This window comes from Talaromyces amestolkiae (assembly GCF_001896365.1).
Source record: "Talaromyces amestolkiae strain CIB chromosome Unknown scaffold32.1, whole genome shotgun sequence".
Taxonomy (NCBI): domain Eukaryota; kingdom Fungi; phylum Ascomycota; class Eurotiomycetes; order Eurotiales; family Trichocomaceae; genus Talaromyces; species Talaromyces amestolkiae.
This window is the reverse complement of record NW_024468068.1, coordinates 36,698-53,509: the sequence shown is the minus strand read 5'-3', so window position 1 is coordinate 53,509 and position 16,812 is coordinate 36,698. Positions and strand designations below refer to the sequence as shown.

Here is a 16,812-nt window from a genome sequence, read left to right as displayed (position 1 = left end):
ACTTATCTATGGCCCACAATCTTCGTGCTTGAAGACAACCTGGTATGCCCAAGTGTCTCCAAATCCTAAAAAGTGCTCGATTCATATGACCCGGGACTTTGATGACCATCGCAAGAGAAGAAAGGCATGGGATCGCGGCTTCAGCATTAAAGGTATATCTATCGCTTCCCTGATCGTCCCTCTACCGAGATTCAAAAAGGCTGATCTGTTCGCGTCATATAACATTGTCAACCTACGAGCCCCGGATCAAAGCCATGGTTGATTTATTTGTTTCGCAAATCCAGGCCAATGAACACTCTCCGCTGGACGCAACTGCCTGGTCGATGTTTTTAAGCTTCGATATCATGGGTGAAGTTGATTTTGGCAAGGATTTCAAAAATTTGAGGACAGGAAAAGAGAACCCAGCAATCCAGGCTATACATGAGCATATGACGATTCTGGGTGTGCTCAGCCACGTGCCGTGGATGTTGTATCTCATATCCAGCATTCCAGGGGCAACGGCGGCCTATGCAGGCTTTTTCAAATGGTGTGGAAGTGAAATTGACTCGAAGCAGAAGGTATATCATATTTTGCCATGCTTTTTTCATCTCAAGGTACATAGCGACTTCCACGGTTGTTTGCTAAAGTTTGTTGTTCCAGACGTGGAATCCAGATGACTACCCACAAGACATTGTATCCTGGCTGTTGAAGTCATATGTTGAAAAAGATATATCGGCGTCGCCTTCGCTCGAATCTCTGCACGAAGACTCGCGTGTAGTAATTATAGCTGGGAGGTATGCGTAAAATACACTGCGATTAGGCTTCTTTTCGAATGCTGACACTGCTAGCGAAACTACGGCCACAACTCTCGCATCAATCTTCTTTTACCTCGCTAAATACCCCGCCACGCTCAAAAATTTACAGAGTCATTTAGATAAAGCACTTCCACGTGGTGCTTCAGAATGGTCGTACGAAAAGGTCAAGTCCGTCACCTTTATCGATGACATCATCAATGAAGGCCTCCGTCTCAAGCCAGCCTTGTTAATCGGCGGATACCGCTGTACACCAGCACAAGGTCTTCAAATTGATGAAGTTTATATTCCTGGTGATATTAATGTGTTTGTGCCCATGCAGTTGATCCAGACTGATGAACGATACTATGCAAATGCTCGGGAATTTATTCCGGAACGATGGGGAGAGCGAAAAAAAGAAATGGCTACTAGTGACGCTCCCTTTTTTCCATTTTCTCTAGGTTGGTCTTATTTTCCCTTCTTCACCACATTGAATAAGAAAGTAGCTGATATATTGTGATAGGTGCATACAGCTGCCCTGGCAAAAACTTGGCCCTTCAGAGTCTGAGGATTGCAATCTCGATCATTGTGCAGCAATTCAACGTCAGTTTCGCAGAGGGAGAAACCGGTGAGGACTTTGACAAAAACGCACTTGATACATTCACCACCACGCTGCCTCCTCTAAAGCTCCAATTTTCTCGTCGTTGAGAATTTAAAGGAGTGGCCCATGAATGATTACCCGCACATTGAACCCATATTCCCCCCCCCCGAGTCAATTGATTTTTAAGTACGACATCTATGGATAGATCTTTCCTAACTTTTGGAAAATAAACCCATGAGAACACAACAAGATTTCATACCTAGATACACTTCCATTCGGTGCGGTGGAGGTAATCGCTAAGTAGTAACTGTCACTCCGGATTTTATCCACGTACGGGTCCCCAAACCTTCGCGTACTAGCTTTGCCATTGCCAAAGCCTGGCTGATTCCCATGCCATGTCCAACCTTTTCTAGGCACATGATTGCCCAGCTCTTGAGCTGTGGCGAGGCAATCTCACAGTCAGCAGCCTCGAATAATGGCCAAAATAAGACATGTCCAGCTGCAATACCGATCCCATTGATGTTGACGGAGTCAATGTGTGATGGACTTTTTGAAATTCCAAAATGGTAAGGAACACTAGCACACACGTCTTCAATCATTGATATCAAAAAACGCCTACTTCTGGTGGCCAAATTAGAGTATGTAAAGGGCTGTGTGGAAAGCCTGGTATCAGGATCAGTCTCGATGTGTAATTCACAGTTATCCAATATGATCTCGTGAATGACCATTCGAGCAGTCCGCCAATTATTCCATACTGCGCAGGAAAATAAATTTTTGTATATGTGATACTTATTTCCGTAAGTACCAATAACACAACTCATTTGATTGTGGCTTTCCGCAGGGAAGTTGAGCGTCTCGTATCTAGAATCGGACTTAATGCGACTTGCCCATGCCTGCATTTCTGCGTCAAGGGTAAGCGCAAAACTAATCCTAGCGGCAGGATCATCAATGATGCCCTTTTTGATGTTTGCACAGAAACTGGATAGTCGAATAGTAAGTGTGGCTAATTCATCTGCATATCGGGATGTTGGTTCCTCTAAATTGCAAGCCTTTTCGCATAGTGCAGCGAGTACTGCGGAGGTGTAACTCTCCTGGAATATATTGTGCAGTATCTTTTGACGTCAAAAACCGAGTCTTCAATGGTTCTTACGTAAGGTTGTTGTGTAAACTTACTACCTGGGTTCGCATTAGGCGGAAGAGATGCAACCCTCGAGGGCTATGAAGTTGTTCTTCTCCACGCCACTCAAGCAGCTTAGCTGCACCTTGTATATGTTTCATCCATCGATAAATAGACTCTGGATCATTGAAGGTGACCACCTGGGTAAGGTCTTTAGCTTTCGACTAATAATAATGCTAGAAATTCAGAACACGACTGACCTCGAACATCCCCAGAAACATGACTGCCATCAAAATGTGATCGGTCTTTGACAATATAGGATCCATGATACCCTTATTTGTTGCTGATAATGCTTTGATATATTCTTCGCGAGCCGCTAACATTAATGGAGGGCTCATTCTCATGTTTGCCATGGCAGACAGTCCCAAGGCGGTTATAGCCGAGGTTAATGCAATGTCGTCTTTTCGCAGTGTGTCGTCACCATATAACCATAACCAGTTTTGAAGGTAATTCTGATGCACAAAGCACACAGCTTGCTCATGCATCGCTATGGATAGCCCAGGCCTAACACTTTTCCTCATATAATATCCTTCACTTTGACCGCGAAGCGAATGATCCTGTTTCTGAGTCCTATGTCGAATCGCTTGTTGATTTTCCACTTTACGACCCACATCTTCACTTTCGTCTAGAAATAGAAGCGAACGCAGGTCCCGATAGCCTGGACACTCTACGTGCGCACGAATGCATTGCGAGCACGATGGCTTTTCCTGACTACACTGTGTAACGTTAATTTTGCTGTACTCCCAAAGGCCGATGTCTGGCAGCATAGAATACACAAACCTTAAGTGCCCTACTTCTACAACGGCCGCACCTAGGACTAGGTTTACCTCTATACACCATCCCGCTCGGCGGCTGAAACAACGAATGGAAGGTCCGAATAACAGTAATTTTTGCGTTTGGAGGCTGACCAGTCTGTACCGATACAGCTGAAAGTAGTATGCAGCTAGTAGCTTCGATCGATATGCATCCGTCGAAGGATAGATTACGGTGTTGATGCAGGTTATATGCCATTTTAATTCTCCAGCCGTCAGCGATGTGGGCAGAATGGACTATTCCAAATCGGGTATGCTTCCAGTAGCGCCGAAAGTGGCGCATGAAGCGGGAAACAAACAGCACTGTGCGGGGAGACCCCGCTGGGACAGTTGGCCAATTAAAGCGCAAACCTGGTGAGTTACAACATGGACTAAGGCAGAAAGATTTCTCCTCATTCGAGCTCATTCGAGGCTCACATTAGAGTCTCGGTCGGGTGAGATCCAAGAATGGATGTGTAATTCTATAAAGAGCCTGTCGTTAACCTTATTCCGGTCGTTCTAGCGTAACGATATCATTAGGAAACCTTGAATTTGAACTCAGCTAAGGGCTAGCTCCATTTGATTACATGCCTTTTGTATGCTACGTACTACAGTATCACTATCAGTCCTGGCTCTATACTAGTTGAGCGTGGAATTCAGTTTTATATTTTACGCATCTGTTGACCACCTTGCGTCATGATATTATGCACCAACCTAGTCAATGTCGAGATAAAATTGTCAACCAATGTTGACATGGATGGAACATGGGTACGCATACAACGTTAGGAGTGAACTGAAAAGCGCCTAAACAGGCAATGGTTTGCTTGGATGTTGCAGAAGAGCTTCAGCTAAGTAAAAATTCGATGCTGGAAAGTATCAGATCTTGCCACCACCGGCATAGCACTAGATGGGAAATGCGAACCAAGTTTTTCGCCACAAAACAATAGACTCATCAGTCTTGATGAGAGGACCTTTGTCATGGAGGCGAGAGGAATTAAAACAGTACCTGAATGTCATATCAGCATGAGATTAGTATGATCTATTGCCTCAAATGACAGAGAAGAGAACCGACGTGAATCCGGAGTAGCCAGAACCTCAAGCTCTCCATCAAGGAAGGATCGCAGTCGTTTTTGTAGCACCGGATGTAACCGTAAAATTTGAGTCAGTCCGTTGACATTGAGACCTTTTCCATACAATCGTGGCCTGATGATATCGACCTCGTTGTGATCAAAGTTATTCAGGGTATGCTTGAAGCTGAACATCTAACAATGCATGTTGGCATGTTCACTCTTCCAATAATCCTCCTCCAAACAGTCTTTGCTCTGAAAAGGGCTATTTCCTTATATCTGCGTATACCGCTCGCTGAGATAGCACTGGCGTGTCGCTCAATTCAAGCAGTCTCTTTCTGTCCCCGGCAATGATGATTGGAGGCGTGCTCTATGGTTTGTAGTACCTGCCATTGCTCTTCCCATCAGGTGGTCAGTGAATTTTCTACCCCCATCCTATGCTTGCAGGTTAGGGAGGACACACAAAATCGCGAATTGCGGATCTCAGCTTTGAATTTGATGATACGGCGGAAACAATGTGTTCGGCAAGTTTCGAGCTCTAGACAGTCAGTTCAACTCTTTTCAGCATCATCAACTTATCCTGAATTTGAGGACGTGTTCATGCCTGTAGAGCAAAGAAGAGCTCAGACAGAATCAATCCTATTACGCTGACCCAAAATAGCCATGTTGTGAAATTGTCAAAGTCCATGATAACTAGATGTCGGATTTCGGGGTTTGACGTTGAGAATTCAATTTAAACTGCCAACGAGTGTGTCCATATGAGATAATAGAGATGAAATACACATCTCCCTTTATTATATGGTGGAAACTATGTTCGCATCCATGACTATGAGCGGAGAGCATGACTGACGTGACGGTCCGAATTGAGCTTTCTACACAAATCTCCTTAACTAATGTCAAAACATACTGAAACGGTAGATTTACATCGATCCGTCGACATAATCATCCTTGACCTTGACGCATAACTGACAGGCTCTCAAGTCTAGACCATTACAAATACCGCCCCATCTCTGGCTAGGCCCCAATACTGAAGGGGCTTGTACATTAGGGGTATTACGGTATCAATCGCTGATAGCTAGACAGGGTATGGAGTACAAAAAATATAATTATAGACTAAGGTAGATCAACTAGCATAAAGGTAAACTAATAACTTTCCTCCTGCAAACTACCACCTAGAATAATACCTCCGAGGCTATACAGGGTTCACAATTTATCCAGCCCAGTACCCTTGGCGACACCCCTGTCCTATAATGATGAACAAGCGATTATTAGCTAAAGCCTGTGGCTCGTATTTGTATATCATGAATTGACTACCTACCATGATGGATGCTGGCAGGTAGCTGGACCCGAATTTGGTTTCACTGGCATTATTGCCACACCAGAATTTACCCATGACGCCCTTCGTAATCTGATCGACGACTTTGTTGCTGTAAGCCATTAGGGGCATTCGGTCCACGCCATCTTTACCTTGAGCCCGAGACGCAATGATATCCTCAATTGAACTGTACAAAGAATCATCAGGCAACTTAAAGTCTCCAAAATAGGTCTGACCCTGTGATTTCACAGCCCCCGTTACGATAGATAAGACTCCAACATTGAAAGGGCCGAGCTCCAGACGGAGAGTCTCAGCAATGATCTCAATAGATCGCTTTGAGGCAGCGTAACTTCCTGCTCCAATGTATGTGGGTTGGCTTTCAGAATAAACATGTCCATATCCACTGGCCGGATCTGCATGCGCCAAAGCAATATGGCAGTGGGGAATAGACGATGAGGTTGCGTGGCATAACACAGTACCTTTAGTGCAAATGGGATTTCACTTACCCATCCAGGGAACATTGATATAGCCCGAAATTGACGTGATAAAGACAATCCGGCCTTTGGCCTCAATGAGAAATGGTGCGAAGGCCTGGGTGACTGCCACCGGTCCCCAAACATTAGTGTCAAAAATAGCCCGGGTGGCGTTAAGGTCTTCATCTAGAATGGGCATGAAATGGTTACGCCCTGCATTATTGATGAGATAGTCTAGGGTGCCACCCGTTTGATCACGGACTACTCTAGCAGCTGCAGCAATTTGATCTTTTTCCGTCACATCTAGCGCTAAAAGCTCGACATTGGAGAGGCCTTCCAGCTTGGACATCTTTTTGACATCTCGAGTAGTGGCAAAGACAAGGTAGCCTCGTTGCTGTAATGTCAACGCAAGCCCATAGCCAATACCATCGTCACTGCACCCGGTGATGAGGACGGACTGCTGAGGCATGACGACCAAAACGAGAAGGGGTCAAATAAGAACGAGTGAGGAAGGGAAAAAGGAGTTTAGACTTTCGTGCTCGCTAGAACAAACCAAAGGGCGACTGAGTATGATTTGAAGAAGAAACAAAAATCAACTTAGTAGAAGTAAAGGGTTTTAGGTGATAAAATATATTTGCTGTCCGATGTTTCACTAGAAAATGACTATCATCCGACCGGTCCACTGTTCAATGTTGAGGTTTGAAGTACAAAACTGCCTGTAAATAAATGTGCTGGCTATTACTCTCAATCATCCACATAGATCATCTGCGGGGTTGAGAGAATTAGAAGCTAGGGGTGTAAGATAAAAGGCAATTATCCTGACTGGTCCATCCTTTAACCCATCCTGATCCCTGCAGCAATCTAAGCCCAAGCAGGAGGATATACATGTATCTGGTATGTATCGGCGAATATTCGTGGGCATTGCGATGAAATAGGCGAGGTGATGCCTTGAGGTAGATGGTGGCTCAATGGGTGCCTCAAAGATAAGTAATTTTACTGGGTCCTGACATGGTAGAAATATCTATTTTTATATATGTGGCTATGCAGTGGTGCGTTGCATGATTATAAGTCTGTCTTGCGTTCGTTTAACTAAAAAAGGTCGCCAAAAACACTACTACAGAGACTAGGTGACGGATCAGACGGCATTTAAACCATGTCGATTACCCTGGTCGATCAAGGCCGCCGTACTGTGGGTAATTTCTTCCACTCGCCAGTACTGGGACTTGTCTGGTAAGGCACGCAGCAGCCATTGATCGGAGGAATCGTTGGCGAGGCCGGCGTGAATGCGCTTACCTGACCCAAGCCGGGATGAGTGCGAGGAAAGCTGGCTCAGAGCGCTGCCTTTGGTGCGGAAAAAGAGGACCATAGATGGCATGCAGCTTGCTGTAATCCCGACACACATTTCAACCAAACACAAGATGAGCACAGGAAGCGTATAATAATTGAAATCATCTACCATGTAGTTTCTTGCCGGAGAATGTTCAGCTTCGCATCTCAGCTAACCCAGTGCTCCAGTAAAAAGAGTCGGAGCTCTAAGGAACAGTTCGCCATCACGATAACTGGTAAGTCCATCTATGTGCTCACCAATCCGAGGATGTAGCGGAGACGTATCGCCACGAGGATACTCTGTCGATGGACCTGGTAGTGAGGGATTTGTACTCACGCACTGGAATTTCGATGGCGTAGGTCAAACGGCTTTTTACTGCGAGTGCGGAGTCGCCGCACAACAAGGGATTGCCTCGTCCTCTCCACTATGTTGATATGTCGATGGAATACTTTCGTCGGCAGCTGTCACCGGGGGAGTCGCTTGATCGCTGTTTTAATGAGGCTGCTCCTCCTGCAATTATGAAGGCAATTTCGACGTACTCCCACCCATCCGGCAATCCTGCACAATGACGGTGGCTCTCTCGTGGTCTCGTTGGAGAATCATTGTATTGATGCTTTTATCAGTGGCGTGATAGTCACTTACTACGGTCCAAGTATCTGGTAAGTGAATCCCCATTTCGTGCACTCATTTATGAAATGGGAACGGCTGAACTGGAAGTACATCTTCCAGCTGCCGAGTTTTCTCAGCAAGGTCATGCTGGATGCAAGAAATGAATTGATCGACACGTTCGTCACCTACTTTGAAATAGACCGTATCCAACGGAATTGCGGTAATTTCTTTGTAGATTCAGTGGGAAAGTGCTTCGAGAGGCAGAAATGGGAAGTGAGGAGATTGAAACAATATTGTTCTTGTACTCTTGGGTGTACGCCATCTATTCCTTCATTGGTATTGTTCTGGCCCAACTAGATGTTTGATGGTAGCTAACTCAATTTGTAGAATTCTAGGCAACATGCATAAGACCGCGTTCTGGATTATGTCACATCTCATCTACGACCAGAGCTTACTTGAAGCAATCCGCAGTGAGGTTCTTCCGACCGTGAATAGAGGGGAGATCAATCACGAGCATCTCTCCAAGAATTGCCCATTGCTTGGCTCGCCTTACGCAGATGTCCTTCGCGCTATACTAGGTAGTCCTATGGTGCGCGACATATTGGAAACCACCACAACAGCGGGAAAGACGCTGCGAAAAGGAGACCGGATCTTGGTAGGCAATATTAACATCACTAGCACTTCCAAGCTGTTACTGACTATATGCGCCCCCTATGTAGGTATCATATTGTCAGCTTCACCTGAACACTGAAGTTTGGGGATCGAGTCCCGAGTTGGTGCAGCCTGATCGGTTTTGCAGGATAAAAACCTCAAGACGAACATTAGTCACAGACTATTGGGAGGCGGCAGCACGCTCTGTCCGAGTAGATTCTTTGCAAAGAAGGCCATATTTACCTTCATCGCCGTGCTGCTGGTTCGGTACCCGACCATTCACATCGACGAAGAAATAAGAAACAAAATACATCTAAAAACTGTGGTCTAAGGTTAGGCCATTTCCCCCGCTCTACGAAAGAAAGCCATACGGCTCTTGCTCTCCAAATTCCAGTCTGCTGTTGGGGCAGACCGACTGAATTTACAATAATTTTTTTTGTGATTTTGAAAATGCTGTCCTTATCCGAATCGTATCGACGTTGTTTGTAAAGAAGGTAGTTCCAAATGATGGACCAGGCCCGTTAAGAATAGCCTCGTGAAGTCAACAGTGACTAGTATAAGATCGCTTGTTTCTCTGCGACAAAGACTGGATAACGTATTGAATGCTTAGAAGTACCAGGCTGCTGTGTCGGTAAACGCTTACTGAGCTGCTCAGTGAGCATAAGACCGGACTGAAATCTACTCAGTGAGCCGGAACGTGAGCGCCCTCACAAAAGCGGGGCAAGCTGGAACAGGTAAACCCCACCCGGCAGGGAAAACATAGTTGGTATAGTTACCTAGACACGTATATTGAGCTAGAATTAACCGGATGAGAGAGACAGCTTTTCCAAAGATTGATTGGTTTGCATTCCGAATTCGCTTAAATTGCACGGAAAAAGGAAATTTCGGAGGGAAAATACTTACCAGGTTGGGGTTATAATTCAAGAATTCCCGGTCCTTCCATTTCATAAGGCATGCGCCTTATCTCGACCAAGCTCTGATTCTGGGCAGGTTTTATTATCTCAATTCTCTAGTCACAGCCTTTAAGCTCAGTCCTTTTCAGCGGTCATAATTATATACGTTACCAATATAACTGAAATGGCATCGTTAAAAGTGGCAAGTCTGTGGCTCTTGGTAGCCCTTGCGACAGAACAGGCCACCGGATTCGGGCTACCGGACGTCCTTGTCAAGGACGTTGTTATTATTGGCGGAGGTGCATCTGGTGCCTACGCTGGCGTCCGACTGCGAAATGACTTCGGCAAGAGCGTAGCAATTGTAGAGATGCAAGACAGACTGGTAAGAAAGGCTACACAACTACTACGAATTGAACGTTTATCAATCACGTGAGATATTGACATAGCTCTTTTATATAGGGTGGTATGGTCAACACTTATGTTGATCCTGCTACAGGCATTCCGTATGACTACGGTGTTGAGTCCTTCCTGGATCTAGGCAACGCAACGGGCTTCTTCGATCGTTTTGGCATTGAAACGGCCCCTTTAAGTCAAGCAAACGTCACCACCGAATACATTGATTTCAACACTGGGGCGATTGTTAACCTCACCTTACCCTCCTTCACCGATGAGTTGGCTGCTTTTCAAAAATTCATCGACGTGGTAGAGCCATGGACGGACTTTTTACAACCAGGCTACTGGAACTTCCCCCAGCCAGCCGATATTCCCAATGATTTGCTCGTCCCGTATGGTGATTTCATTACTAAATACGGACTCGAGGATGCGATTCCTTTGATCTATGAGACAACAGGGCTGGGTCTCGGAAATATGACTCAGGCAACGACCATGTTCGAGCTACAGGCGTTCGGCACATACATGGCACAAGCAATAGTCGGCCAGCTTAACTCCTACCATCCTGCCACTGGGGGTAATCAAGCGCTCTACAACGCTATTGAGAAGGACTTAGGTAATGATGTGTTGTACAACAGCACAGTCTTGCAGAGTCTACGTACCACCTGGGGGGTCTTTCTAACGGTCCGAAATAATGCCACTGGCCAAATCACCCTCATTACTGCCCGACAGCTCCTAGTCGCCATCGAACCTACTACGCAAAATATGGCCCCGTTTGACCTAGACGACAACGAAAAAAATATACTTTCAAAGTTTACCTACACCAGGGAGTATTCTGGCATTGTCAATAATTCGGCCTTTGCCGCACCGATGTCGTATGCCAATATGGCTGCTGGTGCTGCTCCGGACAACTACCTCGTTTTACCGAATGCTCCATTTACAAATACAATTAGCTACCTAGGAGGTGATAACCTCTTTCATGTTATCATTGTCGGTGACGATACGCTTGATGAGGCCGGGGCGAAGGCTTTGATGCAGCTGAATTTCGAAACGTTACTCAAGGCCGGCAGGCTAAAAGAATCCTACAATGGCCAGCAGATCAACTGGGTTGCATTCTCAAACCATGGACCGATGCACGCGCGTGTGTCTGTAGAAGACGTTCAGGGAGGCTTCTTCCAGGATCTTAACGCACTGCAGGGACAAAGATCAACTTGGTGGACAGGAGGCGCCTTCTCTTGTAACTTCCAGACGACCTTGTGGGAGTTTGATGAAACTCTTATTCCGAAGATTATTGCCAACCTCGATTGAAAATGTTTCTTTTATAATAAGGTTGCATAAATTGAATGCAACAAATTTATATCATTGGCTTTCGTTAAGAAAGCACTATAAATATAGATATATACACTAACGTAGTATCTTATTCATAACTCCAGCGCAAATATGAGCAAACACTAAGGTAGGTAGATAATAGTAGCTATTCATGAATTGAAGCAGACTCCACAAATGGTCGTGAATCTTGACATAATATGTGTAAAGACCATAGTAATTCGATGAGATGATGTTTGCTTCATACTATATCAGTATGAGAGCAGTTTGCTCCACCAGTGGGCCTCAGGGACGCATAGCTCAAGAATTATCAGAATATCCTCCGTTCGACTTCTTTGCAAGTCTCCAATACGCTTCACTCCGGCGCTGCCTGAACGACTTTCCCCATATGATCATAACTACAAAAGCAAGGCAAGCGGCTAAACCCACGAATGCGGCGGATATAAAACAATTTTGGTACCCCATGTTGTCGATCCATGGGGTAATACCATAACCAATTGCAAAAGACATGGTGTTGCGTACAATAATGACTGTTGCCATGGCCTCTCCGCTGATTCCGTGATAACTATCGATGAGATAATTAACACTAAGTGTTATTCCAGTAGTACTACTAAACGATAGCAGGAACATCGCCACGATCAAACCAAACCAGTGTACAGCATGGGCTGCTCCAACACCCCAAAGAATCAGAGCTCCAGGGACAATTGCAGTTGTAAGAATGAATGGGTATAGTCGTTGCTCTGCCTCCATAATACCGTTGTTGCGCCGAGCGAGTTTGATGGTAAGATAGTCACTGAACCGCCCCGTGAAGAGAGCCCTAGATGCGAAGTTAGTCAAGCCAAAGCGGACAGACAGAACCTAACTCACGCGGCGATAACGCCCAGACAGCAAGAAACATAGCTTAAGCCTATCATGGAGGAGCTAAAGTTATATGGGGCCCCCCCAAGGATGATTGACGCTGTCGCATTCATCACGTTGAACCATATCAGATAACTACCGTACGAGAATCCAGCGTAGAATATAACGGGCCAACTGAGATATTTCAAAATCTGGACTGCTGATTTGAACGGATTCTCCCCAGCACATGTCTGCCACAATGAAAGTTTCTGAATAAAGGTTTTCGTAGTACTGAATGAAGTTACTGGCGCGTCATCAGTCGTAGTAGCAGAATTGGGTTTTTTTTCATCCCCTTGTTCAGATATCGCAGGTTCAAAAGTTTGCACCACGCCGACATATGGGCGCTGATAGTTGGTTTCTTCCATGAAGAGAAAGAGAAACACGGTCACAGCTGCAGACCAGATGGCGGGTACGTAAAAGACCCATTTCCACCCAGCATGGTCGGCAATAAATCCACTGATGACAGGTGCAAAGAACGCACTTCCCGAAAGCGTTAGGCTATAAAAACCCATGTACAATCCGCGTTCGTGGGTAAAGTACTGCGCTGCGTCAGCTGCATGTTGAAATGTATCCATTCGTAAATGACACTCACCACATCAGTAACGGAAACTTCTGGCAGGGCCTCAATAGGTGCAGCCAGAATTCCCGATACCACGCACTTTGCAATCCACTCTCCATTACTATGGGCAAAGGGACTCCAAACCAAGCACGCCACGGTGCCGACCATCGATATCAGGTAGGTTAATCTCTTTCCATATCGCAAAGCGAATGGTTGCCAGAATAGCAAGCCCCAGCCGCAAAGGAGAAAAACATATCCAGTTCCTAGCCAGATATTTAGTCAGGGGACATTCAACAAAGGGGGGGCGGGATGTTGCTACTAACCGGCATTAAGATTGCTTACTGAGACACCACTTGCTTCGGACAGTGGAACCAAAACGGAGGCGATCGCCGCAGATATCAGGCCAACAGAGAAGGTGTATCTTTCAGAATGGATTTAGTCCATTTTCTGAGTAACAGGGCAAGGTATTCAAATGACTCACAGGTTGACGCAGATTGTTGATAACAGCTTGCGACGTGGTGCCCAGTTGAGCGGGTCCTCGGGGTCGGATGAGGGTGTGGGCACAAGCACAATATCTCCATTACCTGAATGCTTCGTCTGCATCGAATGATCGAGATCAATGAGATGAATCGTCCCGGGGACCGAGTCGTTCAGTGTTGTAATCATTATGAAAAGCGAACACAATAGCTAAGAGAAACGCTATGTTCAGAGCGAAACGGAAATGGAAGTCATCAAGAGCAGGCTGCTATACGATATTTATAGCGAGGTATCTTTGGATCAAAAGAGGAAATGCGAACAGCAATCTGAACTTGGCGGTTGCATTCATGGTTGGTAGATAGATTAAGATTCCCTCTCGATTTAATCAAATTGGATAACTCAATTTCCTCGTGGTATCATGGAGAGGCGATAGTCGGCGAGGACTCAAGTGTCCAGAAACATACAGTAAATTTCATTTGTTTGTTAGCACAAAAGAATAAGCAGTCCACCATTCGACAATCTCGCCGACAGGAGCCATGTCAACGCCACAAATCCCAGGCGGAAGGTAGGGGATACATTAATGTGGAGAAGCGATAAGTGTATCGCCATTTTCCCACTTGGAACTGATAGCAAAGTTTCTATAAACGGACTAGTGCTGCAGTACTCCTCCGATTACCACGACTCCGCAAATCATCCAGAACAAGCCGGACAGACCAGAGGCTATCATGGACACATAGATACGTTGGGAAATATACTTTGCCTAGCATCTGATGTATGGTACTCCTGAGTCCTGATAGCAAGAAGCCGCCCTAGTACCTGCTGTTGTTATGACACAGGGCTCGGCAAAAATTCCGCGGTGCTTTTCCCACCATACACCATAGCTGAAGCATCGATTCAGGGTTTGATAGTCAAGTTTCAGCAAGCGTGAACCATCTGCTGATAGCTTATTCTCCTGTGTATGTAACTCTAAAAATATTTGTATATGGCTCTCGATTTTCTATCATCTGGCCAACTCCGGGTGATTGAGACCAAGATACAAACGGCCGACTGCATGATTGAACATTTGACGAAACACCAAGACGATTTTTCGAGCTCCAGTATCATCTTCCTTCTATTACAGGAAGCTTACATGAGAGGACGAAAGAATTCAAAGACAAAATCAATCTTCCTGGGAAAAGATTCGCGATGCGAATGAAGAGATGTTACAGAAATCGATTACATACTCAGGAAGTCAAAATAAAAATTTTGAGTTGGGGGACGCGAACTCTTTCTGCAACTCAGCAGCTTTAAGTGCTTGGTCGACGCGATTTGCTCAAAATTTCGAAGGCAAATATGTCAAAGCTCAAATGCTGCTAGGAGTTGCACCCACTGCGTAGTTTTCATTGTTTCCAATTATTGATTTTCCAAATATTATGTACAACAAGATAGGTAGCTTATCGAAGACAATGCTTTTGAATGCACTAAGCTTTTAAGCTTGAGGATCGTGTGCCTTTGAGGCGTAAGATGAATAATTCAAGGAACAATTCAGAGTCGTTGCAGACTCATCAAAGGTATTAGCATCTAAAACTTAGATTGGCACGCATTCCCCAGGATACCGTTTACTCAAGACCATCCAGTTCCAGTCCCCACCTGAATCCCTTGCTTGCCAGACCCTATTCACGACAAAATCCCTAGTTTGAATTGCCGTACCAGTTTTCCTAGTGCTATAAATTGCATTGAAAATCTCAATGACAATACCTCGATCCTCTTGACTCTGCATCTCGCAGCTTGCGATGAAGGCGGGCCATGTTGACAGTCGTAAGTCATCAGGCTCTCCGTTCAGGTGAACTAAAACTTCGCAGGCCATCTGAAACGCTTCTTTATCAGCATCTACTGAGCTTCCAGCAGGCTGAAACAAGCGGTGCAGCATTAATAGAGCGGCTGTCTTTGTCGCATAAGCGTGTGCTAGCAATCGTCTCGAAGTGCACGCTGACACACCATAATCGATACTTGGACGCCAGATCTGGATTTTGACGCGTAGCTCGTGTGTATATTGTGAGACGGGAGATATGTTTGCCACAGATTGTGAAGCCAGTTCTACATGCTCTTGTTCATTAGCTATGGCGCGCTCAGTGTCTGCTTTTTGGTTTAGGTCTGCTGCTAGTGCGCACAGTTCTTCAAGCATTGGCATGAGAGTAGTGGTGTATCCCATAAATTTATCGGCWTTTTTCTGAGCGTACTCATCAAGCCATATCCTTGTTGGAATGGCATTTCGTGAACATTGACTCAGAGACACCATTATGTCCTGTCTTGCCAGAGTTCGGATGAAGTACTTGGCAAGCGGGCCTAATATTAGATCAGATGCAAGGTAGTTATTGATTATACGCGCCGCATATCCGGTTATAATGGGAAACGTGTGATCAAATGCTTCACATTTTGTGTCGACAATCTGTTAGTAATTAGTACGTAGTCAACAGTTAGTCTCAGGTGTTACTTCAAAAAGTATTTCGTACCTCCATGGCTGCTAGTGCTAATGACATGGTCAGTATTTGCTCCAACTCACGGCTGGGATTCTTCACTCTTAGACGAGCCAGAGTTCTCGCTCTACGGTCCAATGCTAGCGGTAATACGGGAACTTGGCCATCTTCGTTGAGATAGATGCTCCCGACGGAATATAGAGCATCTGCAATGGCGGCGGGGTTATCCTGCAGTACAAGCAAAGTCGCGGCTTTCATTTCATTAATGAATTCAGCGCTTATAACCATCTCAGCCGGATGTCGATCAAAAAAGACGTTGATAGTGGGACCGTCAGCTTCAGAAATTACACCCGGAGGAATTTCCGGTAGTGATCGTGGAAAAAAATCCAGCGATGCTTCTAGAACATGAGGCATATTTGCCATAAGTAGATCCATCTTCTCATTCAGACCTAGAGATTTGGCTTCTTTGGCGATTCTCGGCTGGATATCATATCCTAGTGCGTCTGTTTTATTTCCATTCGACCCAACTGATGAAAATATTGATTCGCGTTGATTCGCGTGCGCAGCGTCATTTGAAGGGGATTCGAGTTTGAGATTTGAACGTGTATAGATAGCCGGTTGTAGTTGCTTTTTCTTACCGGGAATCTTTCCCAGGGCATCGTAGGGGTACCCCTGACAGACACGTTGTCGACGAGCACAGGTGCCACATGAAGGTCGGGCTTCATCGCATCTGATCTTGGCTGATTTGCAATCGATGCAGCCAGCCTTCGATCTTCGTCGGATGTCAAAGGTGTCTGGATTCAATGAGAACACGTGTCCAGTCCAGGGGCCTGTCATGACTAAGATAGTGAAACATGAGTGTAGAGGAGACGGAGCAAATTTATGTGTGATACAGGAAGAGATCGCTACATGGCTCGATGAGTATTAAGCTATCGCTCTATCGTCGTGCAGAATGATGCCGATTAGCGTCGGAAAATCGGCCGATGTGGGTTCCTATGATAGATAAGACGTTCGAGCGTCGAATTTGAACATT

The 16,812-nt window shown here is 45.5% G+C and overlaps 5 protein-coding genes across 5 annotated transcripts; 2 read left to right on the top strand and 3 right to left on the bottom strand.

Moving 5' to 3' along the window:
- Positions 1-254: 254 nt before the first annotated feature.
- BHQ10_010300 (uncharacterized protein) lies at positions 255-1,478 on the top strand (the record flags this gene model as incomplete). Its single annotated transcript, XM_040872916.1, has 4 exons — positions 255-557; positions 640-773; positions 828-1,231; positions 1,294-1,478. The coding sequence occupies 4 exons, from the start codon at positions 255-257 to the stop codon at positions 1,476-1,478; spliced, it is 1,026 nt and encodes a 341-aa protein (XP_040738802.1).
- Positions 1,479-5,609: 4,131 nt separating this feature from the next.
- On the bottom strand, positions 5,610-6,663 carry BHQ10_010299 (uncharacterized protein; the record flags this gene model as incomplete). Its single annotated transcript, XM_040872913.1, has 3 exons — positions 5,610-5,651; positions 5,725-6,134; positions 6,228-6,663. 3 exons carry the CDS (start codon positions 6,661-6,663, stop codon positions 5,610-5,612), a joined length of 888 nt encoding a protein of 295 aa, XP_040738801.1.
- A 3,195-nt stretch (positions 6,664-9,858) lies between these two features.
- Positions 9,859-11,372, top strand: BHQ10_010298 (uncharacterized protein; the record flags this gene model as incomplete). The annotated part of the gene is made up of 2 exons (XM_040872912.1): positions 9,859-10,056; positions 10,134-11,372. 2 exons carry the CDS (start codon positions 9,859-9,861, stop codon positions 11,370-11,372), a joined length of 1,437 nt encoding a protein of 478 aa, XP_040738800.1.
- A 373-nt stretch (positions 11,373-11,745) lies between these two features.
- Positions 11,746-13,512, bottom strand: BHQ10_010297 (uncharacterized protein; the record flags this gene model as incomplete). The annotated part of the gene is made up of 6 exons (XM_040872911.1): positions 11,746-11,788; positions 11,851-12,207; positions 12,258-12,826; positions 12,880-13,109; positions 13,170-13,267; positions 13,328-13,512. The coding sequence occupies 6 exons, from the start codon at positions 13,510-13,512 to the stop codon at positions 11,746-11,748; spliced, it is 1,482 nt and encodes a 493-aa protein (XP_040738799.1).
- Positions 13,513-14,890: 1,378 nt separating this feature from the next.
- Positions 14,891-16,616, bottom strand: BHQ10_010296 (uncharacterized protein; the record flags this gene model as incomplete). The annotated part of the gene is made up of 2 exons (XM_040872910.1): positions 14,891-15,751; positions 15,816-16,616. 2 exons carry the CDS (start codon positions 16,614-16,616, stop codon positions 14,891-14,893), a joined length of 1,662 nt encoding a protein of 553 aa, XP_040738798.1.
- Positions 16,617-16,812: the final 196 nt, after the last annotated feature.